This window comes from Danio rerio, chromosome 12 (genome assembly GCF_052040795.2).
Source record: "Danio rerio strain M-AB ecotype USA chromosome 12, GRCz13ab, whole genome shotgun sequence".
Taxonomy (NCBI): domain Eukaryota; kingdom Metazoa; phylum Chordata; class Actinopteri; order Cypriniformes; family Danionidae; genus Danio; species Danio rerio.
The window spans coordinates 49,288,929-49,299,540 of NC_141032.1; the positions used below are offsets into that span (position 1 = coordinate 49,288,929).

The 10,612-nt window shown below is 33.6% G+C and overlaps 1 protein-coding gene across 4 annotated transcripts in view; it reads left to right on the plus strand.

Moving 5' to 3' along the window:
- vclb (vinculin b) overlaps positions 1-9,380 on the plus strand; it is an 88,002-nt gene extending 78,622 nt beyond the window's left edge. The window contains exons 17-23 of one of the 4 annotated variants that reach the window (XR_015503237.1): positions 1,214-1,338; positions 1,819-2,004; positions 3,696-3,899; positions 5,028-5,132; positions 5,220-6,248; positions 6,396-6,741; positions 7,415-9,380. Coding sequence is in view for 1 of the 4 variants with exons in the window: in NM_001317752.1 (NP_001304681.1) it covers positions 1,214-1,338; positions 1,819-2,004; positions 3,696-3,899; positions 5,028-5,132; positions 5,220-5,366 (767 nt within the window). In the remaining 3 variants the exon portion in view is untranslated. 4 annotated transcript variants of the gene reach the window in all.
- Positions 9,381-10,612: the final 1,232 nt, after the last annotated feature.

A 10,612-nucleotide genomic window follows, 5' to 3' on the forward strand; every position in this document is an offset into this window, starting at 1 on the left:
TTGTACTACTAGTTTTTCATTTACACCAACGTATTGCAAATGTCACTAGCTTTCGTTCAATACCAGACATCATACATTCCAGACACATACAGAACATTTTACTCTGTTATAAGGGTTAAAACAACACATTGATTAACCTAGTTGATTGGAATAAACAGCATATGAGGAACATTATGGCATATTATTCAAAGATACATCTGCCTTAGTTCTAACATTTTAAGAGATTGTCTTTTATTCATATACATTAATGTTTCTAGAGATCTCTTTGTCTCTACGAAATTGTGCTTCTAGCAGGATGTGCCCAAGGCGAGCACATGACCAAGAGTCATTTAAAAGTCTCGTTAAATGGTTTCCGCTGAAGATCCTGTAAGGGCCATTGTTTTTAATTTAACTGATTTAATTAATCATTGGCTAGTTAGCCGAAGGGTACTAGAACATCTGCGGAGAAGTACTGGTCAGAGGAGCCCGAAATCAATTGGCGCTCTGTTATCCTGATGGTATAAGCCCTCAAGCTAGTTCAATGAATGAGACCATTGGAGATGCCCAAGATTTCAGATTCAACTTGTGTTGACCACTGAAAAATGCCGATGAGTTCCTACATATTATTTATTAAATTGCGCATTTAATTGTATTTTATTAACGTCTACCCCATCCCAACCCTTACAGTAATGTAAAACAGTATTTATACAGAGTATTATTCATATTATTTATTAAATTGAGCATTTAATTGTATTTTATTAACGTCTACCCCTACCACAAACCTCACAATAATGTAAAAATAGTAATTATGCGGAGTATTGTTCATATTATTTATTAAATCACCCATTTAATTGTATTTTATTAACGTCTACCCCATCCCAACTATCACAGTAATGTAAAACAGTAATTATACTGAGCATTATTCATATTATTTATTAAATTATCTATAAAATTGTCTTTTAATAACATCTACCCCTACCACAACCCTCATAGTAATGTAAAAAAATATAAATTATTGTGTTTACAGTGTAACAAAATTTACATTGATGTGAGAATTCTGCAGCTGTATCCCCTATAGATGTTACAGTGACCGCCTATTACTATCATGTATAATAAGCACAGTGTCTAGCTCTACTATGAAACACTCACTGCATACGTTTATTCACTAGTAGCTCTCACAGCTGAACAATTCAATAATCAAAACCAAATCAATGCTCAATATCCTCCTGAACAGGCCTTCAGAGGGGCTTCCTGGACTCCGGTTTTAAGATTCTGGGTGCGGTGGCTAACGTCAGGGACGCTTTCCAGCCGCAGGAGCCCGAATTCCCTCCTCCACCTCCAGACCTGGAGAGCCTGCAGGTCAGACACAGCACACACTGCACCATATTAAACTCTCCCTCTGGACAATTTTTTAGATTTCTGCATTCTAAAGTTATATTTTATATTTAATTAATACATATAATAATTATTATTTTTTTATTTTACTTCTCCACCTCTTGCATAATTTGTATTTATATATTTTCTGTATTGCTGTAGAGCCCAATATGGGTTAGTTTTATTTATAATGTTGATTTATTTATATTATTATGATTATTATTATATGTTTTTTATTTGTGTTTGGCCCTAAATATTGTTTTTGATGCAGGAATATATAATTGTAATTACTTAATTAAATGCACTAGGCTTATGCAGTATTTTAAGGCTGATGCGAGTTTAAATTACATCACAGGAATGCATAAAAAGCTGCTCAAAATCTGCCATAAACCTAAGACAGAAATGCAAGCGGCATTAAACTCTGTGATGGTTAAATCCTGAGCACTTAAACTGTTTGTCTTTCAGATAAGCGACACGGCTGCTCCTCCCAAACCACCGCTGCCGGAGGGTGAAGTTCCTCCACCCAGACCTCCACCACCCGAGGAGAAGGACGAGGAGTTCCCGGAGCAGCAGGCCGGAGAGATGGTCAGCGAGCCCATGATGGTGGCCGCACGACAGCTGCACGACGAGGCCCGCAAGTGGTCCAGCAAGGTCAGATCAAGGATCAATCATACTATACTTTAGATGTTTTATTACCATAGCAACTGTAGAATCGCCAATACAGATCAATTACTATGGTTGATTTATTACCATAGCAACTAAAGAATCGCAGATACAGATCAATTACTATAGTTGATTTATTACCATAGCAACTAAAGAATCGCAGATACAGATCAATTACTATAGTTGATTTATTACCATAGCAACTAAAGAATCGCAGATACAGATCAATTACTATAGTTGATTTATTACCATAGCAACTAAAGAATCGCAGATACAGATCAATTACTATAGTTGATTTATTACCATAGCAACTATAGAATCGCCAATACAGATCAATTACTATAGTTGATTTATTACCATAACAACTATAGAATCACAGAAACAGATCAATTACTATAGTTGATTTATTACCATAGCAACTATAGAATCGCCAATACAGATCAATTACTATAGTTGATTTATTACCATAGCAACTATAGAATCGCCAATACAGATCAATTACTATAGTTGATTTATTACCATAGCAACTATAGAATCGCCGATACAGATCAATTACTATAGTTGATTTATTACCATAGCAACTAAAGAATCGCAGATACAGATCAATTACTATAGTTGATTTATTACCATAGCAACTATAGAATCGCCGATACAGATCAATTACTATAGTTGATTTATTGCCATAGCAACTATAGAATCGCTGATACAGATCAATTACTATAGTTGATTTATTACCATAGCAACTATAGAATCGCCGATACAGATCAATTACTATAGTTGATTTATTACCATAGCAACTAAAGAATCGCAGATACAGATCAATTACTATAGTTGATTTATTACCATAGCAACTATAGAATCGCAGATACAGATCAATTACTATAGTTGATTTATTACCATAGCAACTAAAGAATCGCAGTTACAGATCAATTACTATAGTTGATTTATTACCATAGCAACTATAGAATCGCAGATACAGATCAGTTACTATAGTTGATTTATTGCCATAGCAACTATAGAATTGCAGATACAGATCAATTACTATAGTTGATTTATTACCCTAGCAACTATTGAATCGCTGATACAGATCAATTACTATGGTTGATTTATTACCCTAGCAACTATAGAATCGCTGATACAGATCAATTACTATGGTTGATTTATTACCATAGCAACTATAGAATCGCCGATACAGATCAAATACTATAGTTGATTTATTACCATAGCAACTATAGAATCGCTGATACAGATCAATTACTATAGTTGATTTATTACCATAGCAACTATAGAATCGCTGATACAGATCAATTACTATAGTTGGTTTATCACCATAGTAACTATATAATCGCTGCAATAAATCAATTACTATAGATGTTTTATCACCATAGCCACCATAGAATCACTGCTATAGATCAATTACTATAGTTGTTTTATTACCATAGCAACTAGAGAATCACCACTACAGATCTATTACTATAGTTGATTTATTACCATAGCAACTATAGAATCACTGCTATAGATCAATTACTATAGTTGATTTATTACCATAGCAACTATAGAATCACCACAACAGATCAAACAACCATATTATCATAGATTATATATGGCACATCACTAACTGCAGAATTCCTTTAACGAACTATTGATTGTAATTGAATGTTCGTGTTGATTGTGCTCAGGGTAATGATATCATTGGTGCAGCGAAGCGCATGGCTCTGCTGATGGCTGAGATGTCTCGTCTGGTCCGGGGCAGTGGCGGAAATAAGAGAGCCCTCATCCAGTGCGCTAAAGACATTGCTAAAGCCTCTGATGAGGTCACGCGCCTCGCTAAAGAGGTCGCTAAACAGTGCACAGACAAACGCATACGGACCAACCTGCTGCAGGTAAGAGAAAAAGGTTTTAATATAGTTGTTGTGTTACCATAGCCACTATAAAATGACGACTACAACATTGCGCGAATTGATTATTTTACTATAGTTGTTGTGTTACCATAGCTACTATAGAATGGCGACTACAATATTGTGCGATTTGTCTATCTTACTATAGTCACTATAGCTACTATAGAATGACAACTACAATATTGTGCGATTTGACTATTTTACTATAGTTGTTTTGTTACCATAGTTAGTATAGAATGACAACTACAATATTGTGCGATTTGACTATTTTACTATAGTTGTTGTGTTACCATAGCTACTATAGAATGAAAACTACAATATTGTGCGATTTGACTATTTTATTATAGTTGTTTTGTTACCATAGCTACTATAGAATGACAACTACAATATTGTGCGATTTGACTATTTTACTATAGTTGTTGTGTTACCATAGCTACTATAGAATGAAAACTACAATATTGTGCGATTTGACTATTTTATTATAGTTGTTTTGTTACCATAGCTACTATAGAATGACAACTACAATATTGTGCGATTTGACTATTTTACTATAGTTGTTGTGTTACCATAGCCACTATAAAATGACGACTACAACATTGCGCGAATTGATTATTTTACTATAGTTGTTGTGTTACCATAGCTACTATAGAATGGCGACTACAATATTGTGCGATTTGTCTATCTTACTATAGTCACTATAGCTACTATAGAATGACAACTACAATATTGTGCGATTTGACTATTTTACTATAGTTGTTGTGTTACCATAGCTACTATAGAATGACAACTACAATATTGTGCGATTTGACTATTTTACTATAGTTGTTGTGTTACCATAGCTACTATAGAACATAGGTTACACTATTTGGTGATTTATTTCTTTTAGTATAGTTGTTGCATTACCATAGCAACTATTGAATTAAATTTGCAAATCAGTTCAGTTACTTGGTATTCCTTAAAAATAATGTAGTATTTACTATTTGCCATACTATACTTTGCTATACTACATACTTTACTATGGTATTTTTAGGAAAACAGGGATTTAATGAAATTCTGTCAGTGTGCAGATACACATTTTAAAAGGTGTGTGTGTCTGTGTGTGTGTGTGTACAGGTGTGTGAGAGGATCCCCACCATCAGTACTCAGCTGAAGATTCTGTCCACGGTGAAGGCTACAATGTTGGGCCGCACCAACATTAGCGAGGAGGAATCAGAGCAGGTCAGATCTGTCTGTCTGTCTGTCTATCTATCGATCTATCTATCATGTTTGTTTCTCCTGTAAATCTGTGATGTTGCTGTCCCTCAGGCCACTGAGATGCTGGTCCACAACGCTCAGAACCTCATGCAGTCCGTGAAAGAGACTGTCCGAGAAGCTGAAGCCGCATCCATCAAGATCCGCACTGACGCCGGCTTCACCCTGCACTGGGTCCGCAAGACACCCTGGTACCAGTGAGACCACAGCGCACGTATCCAACAATGCATTTCAGTCCATAAATGTCCAACGCAGACCTGTCATCAAACTCCTGGATTATATATTCCATATTTTGTTCTTCATTGTTGATGAGTGTCAGGAAATAGGTGATTCTGTTCCTTTAAAGCAGGGGTGTCCAAACTCGGTCTTGGAGGGCCGGTGTCCTGGAGAGTTTAGCTCCAACCCTAATCAAACACACCTGAACCAGCCCCTCCAGGAATTGACTTTGAGACCTATGATTTAAAGGAACAGTACACCCTAAAAATGCACGTCTTTCCGATAATGAATTTCTGTAAAAGAAAAAGAAGATATTTTGAAGAATGTCAGAAACTGGTGGTCATTGACTTCCATTGGAACAGAAATGCATACTATGGAAGTCAATGGTTACTTATTTCATGAATCTATAAAATATCTTACTTTTAATTTAATGTAAGACTGTAACAGCAGAGTAAATTAAGACATATAATGAATTTTGAAGTGGGCTGTCCCTTTAATTTGATCATTGCGTTTTTAATTTGCGAAAGGTTATATATATTTGTTCTGATGGTTTCCGGTTATATATTTATGGGGAAAGTTTAATCCTGTTATTTCAGAAAGGTCATTAGTATTACTGATTGGATCTGTGGGTGCAGACTGAAAAAGTCTGTTTACATTTAAGTTTTTGTTTTGTTTCTAGTTCATATGTCTAAAAATGATTAAATCAAGAACCAATTTAGTCAAGTAAAGAATATTGCTTTCTTTTCTATGAAAGCCCGTTCCCCCCACCGAATAAAAAATAAATTAATAAATACAGTGCAAAAAAAATGATAAAGTCAGAATTACGTGTTATAAAGTCAGAATTACATGTTATAAAGTCAGAATTACGTGTTAAAAATTCAGAATTACGAGTTATAAAGTCAGAATTACGAGTTATAAAGTCAGAATTAGGAGTTATAAAGTCAGAATTACATGTTATAAAGTCAGAATTACGTGTTAAAAATTCAGAATTACGAGTTATAAAGTCAGAATTAGGAGTTATAAAGTCAGAATTAGGAGTTATAAAGTCAGAATTACATGTTATAAAGTCAGAATTACGTGTTAAAAATTCAGAATTACGAGTTATAAAGTCAGAATTACGAGTTATAAAGTCAGAATTAGGAGTTATAAAGTCAGAATTACATGTTATAAAGTCAGAATTAGGAGTTATAAAGTCAGAATTACGAGTTATAAAGTCAGAATTACGAGTTATAAAGTCAGAATTAGGAGTTATAAAGTCAGAATTACATGTTATAAAGTCAGAATTACGTGTTAAAAATTCAGAATTACGAGTTATAAAGTCAGAATTACGAGTTATAAAGTCAGAATTAGGAGTTATAAAGTCAGAATTACGAGTCATAAAGTCAGAATTACGAGTTATAAACTCAGAATTACGTCTTATAAAGTCAGATTTAGGATTTATAAAGTCAGAATTACGAGTTTTAAAGTCAGATTTACGTGTTATAAAGTCAGAATTACGAGTTATAAACTCAGAATTATGTCTTATAAAGTCAGATTTAGGAGTTATAAAGTCAGAATTACGTGTTATAAAGTCAGAATTACGTGTTATAAAGTCAGAATTATGTGTTATAAATTCAGAATTACGAGTTATAAAGTCAGATTTAGGATTTATAAAGTCAGAATTACGAGTTTTAAAGTCAGATTTACGTGTTAAAAAGTCAGAATTACGAGATATAAAGTCAGAATTACGTGTTATTAAGTCAGAATTACGTGTTATAAAGTCAGAATTATGTGTTATAAATTCAGAATTACGAGTTATAAAGTCAGAATTACAAGTTATAAAGTCAGAATTACATGTTATAAATTCAGATTTACGAGTTATAAAGTCAGAATTACATGTTATAAAGTCAGAATTACAAGTTATAAAGTCAGAATTACGTGTTATAAAGTCAGATTTATGTGTTATAAATTCAGATTTACGAGTTATAAACTCATAATTATGTGTTAAAAAGTCAGATTTACGAGTTGTAAAGTCAGAATTACCTGTTATAAAGTCAGAATTACGTGTTATAAAGTCAGAATTACCTGTTATAAAGTCAGATTTACGAGTTGTAAAGTCAGAATTACGTGTTATAAAGTCAGATTTACGAGTTGTAAAGTCAGAATTACGTGTTATAAAGTCAGATTTACGAGTTGTAAAGTCAGAATTACGTGTTTTAAAGTCAGATTTACGAGTTATAAAGTCAGATTTACGAGTTGTAAAGTCAGAATTACCTGTTATAAAGTCAGAATTACGTGTTATAAAGTCAGAATTACGTGTTATAAAGTCAGATTTACGAGTTGTAAAGTCAGAATTACGTGTTATAAAGTCAGATTTACGAGTTATAAAGTCAGAATTACGAGTTTTAAAGTCAGAATTGTGAGTTATGTTATGGTGAATGGCCATTAATAAAGTGTTAAAGACTGTTCTGTGATCTGGTATGGAGTCACAGCTCAGGTTCTCCAATTAAGGCGAGGAGACCACAGAATTTGGTTGACACTTTTACTGAACTGAAAATGAACTAATGCAGCCCTTTTAGTTTAGCCCTCGTCTATGTACGATACATATGTCTGCAGCTCCCACATACACCACATGAGGGCACTCTTGCAATATGAAACAAAAAACAGCAGCAACAAAATGTCAATCATATCATTGTTACACATATAATAGATAAATAATATAGAAATCTTAATTTTAGACTTTTGGAGGAATCCCACAACAATAGCTAATAGTTTCAGGCGCTTCATGGCCAGTCGCCAATAACAGGAAACTCGTTAATAACTTGGAATTCTGACTTTAGAACTCTGAATTCTGACTTTAGATTTTGGAATTCTGACTTAACTCAGATTTCTGTCTTATTAACTCAGAATTCTGACTTAATAACTCAGATTTCTGTCTTAACTTTGTATTCTGACTTTACAACTCGGAATTTCGATTTTAGAACTTGGAATTCTGACTTTAGATTTTGGAATTCTGACTTAACTCAGAATTCTGACTTTAGAACTCGGAATTCTGACTTTAGATTTTTTTTAATTCTGACCTAACTCAGATTTCTGTCTTAATAACTTGGAATTCTGACTTTATAATTTTTTTTTTTTTACATTGTATAAATTTTGTATTTTTTATTCAGTGGCGGGAATGGGCTTCCATACTTTTCAGAAGTCAAAAAATTTAATTATTTCTTTAAAATGAGCAAAATAATGTGCCAGTGGTGAAAGAAAAATAAACTTATATCAAACCAAACAACAAGATTATTTTACTTCACTCCTGGGCTGATTATCTTGCTTTTTTATGCCTAATTTTGACTTATCAATTCTGAAAAGAGGCGGTTCATTCCACTGTGGCGACTCCAGATTAATAAAGCCGACAGAAAAATAATAATGGAATGAATTTCTAAAAGCAATACAATAGTTTTTTTTAGTTATTTTAAGGATGTTTCGATATATGAACTAGAAACAAGACTTAAACTGTAAGTAAGAACAACATTTGACAGTGCGTTTATGCATATTATATCTCACCAGCACCTCATGTTCACCTTTTTGAATGTTTTATTAAATGCACAATTGTTTTTTCATCACTAAAATGAAACTACAATCACAAATTATGGATTATAAACTCCTCAAAGTTAGTGGACCAGTGAAATCTTTCATTCAGGGATCCGACACTGCAAACCAGTACTGAAATGAAGAGGTAATCAAACATGAGACCTGGTGCTTCCTGCAATCTATGCCAAAACAGTCTGTTTCCATAATATATCCACACACACACACACACACACAGACTGCCGTCCTCGTATCTCCACTGTGCTCATACACTACTAGAGTCTCTTGCAGATGCACACTCAAGTATATTTATATGAGTGAGATGAAAACGCTCTCTGCCTTTTGTATCGTCGAGCAGTTTTAATGTAAATAATGTGTTTAAAGACAGCCTGTAAGACCTTCATGTGCCTTGTCATAATAAAAGAACTAATTATCATATTATTTGTGTTCAACTGTGTTTGTATTTATATACGCATTTATCGTGTCTGGCCATGGGGGTGGGGGGGGGGGGGGGGGAGGAGGGGTCTCTCCACTCCACCACCAGTGTGCAGCTCTACTTGGATGACACGCCAGCAGCAACAGGACAATGTCACCAGTGCTTCACCACACACCAGCTGTAGGTAGAGTGGACAGACAGTGATAGAGCGAATTCAGTGAATGGTGATGATTGGGAAGCCATGATGGGTAAGGGGCTGAGAAGGAGTTTGGCCAGGACACCAGGGTTACACCCCTACTAGTTAATAGAAGTGCCATGGGATTATTAATGACCACAGAGAGTCAGGAGCTCAGTTTAACGTCTCATCTGAAAGACGGCGCTCACTGACAGTATAGTGTTCCCTTCACTATACTGGGGCATTAGGACTCACACAGACCACAGGTTGAGCGCCCCCTGCTGGCCTCTCTAACACCACTTCTAACAGCAACCTAGTGTTCCCATGTGGTCTCCCATCCATGAGTGTGAGTGTGTATGGGTGTTTCCCAGTGCTGGGTTGCAGCTGGAAGGCCATTCGCTACGTAAAGCAAATGCTGGATAAATTGGCGGTTCATTCCTAAGCCAAGGAAACATTAATAAATTTGGCTGGATACCTACATATTAAAAAAAGACATTTATTCAACATTGGTGTCTTATATTTTATTTGCTTTATTTATTAAGTTGTGGAATTATTAAGTTGTGGCTCCATTAAATATAGTAGTAAAATATATTATATATATATATATATATATATATATATATATATATATATATATATTTTTTTTTTTTTTTTTTTTTTTTGTTAACAAACCATACAGGCTGAAAAAAACTATATTTATTTTTTTTTTGTCGTCTTTAAATTTTGTATAAAATGCATCAAAACTATTTTAGACAAATATTAATTTAACAATAATTTAAAAACATATATATATATATATATATATATATATATATATATATATATATATGTATATATATATATATATATATATATATATATATATATATATATATATATATATATATATGTATATATATATTTATTTATTTATTTATTTTTATTTATTTTTATATATTTTTTTTATTTCTATTTAACGGAGAGCAGATTTTTTCAACAAATTTCAGCATGTAACAGAAATTGGGGAAAAAAAATAAACGGGGGGGTTAATAATTCTGACTTCAACTGTGCGTGCGTGTG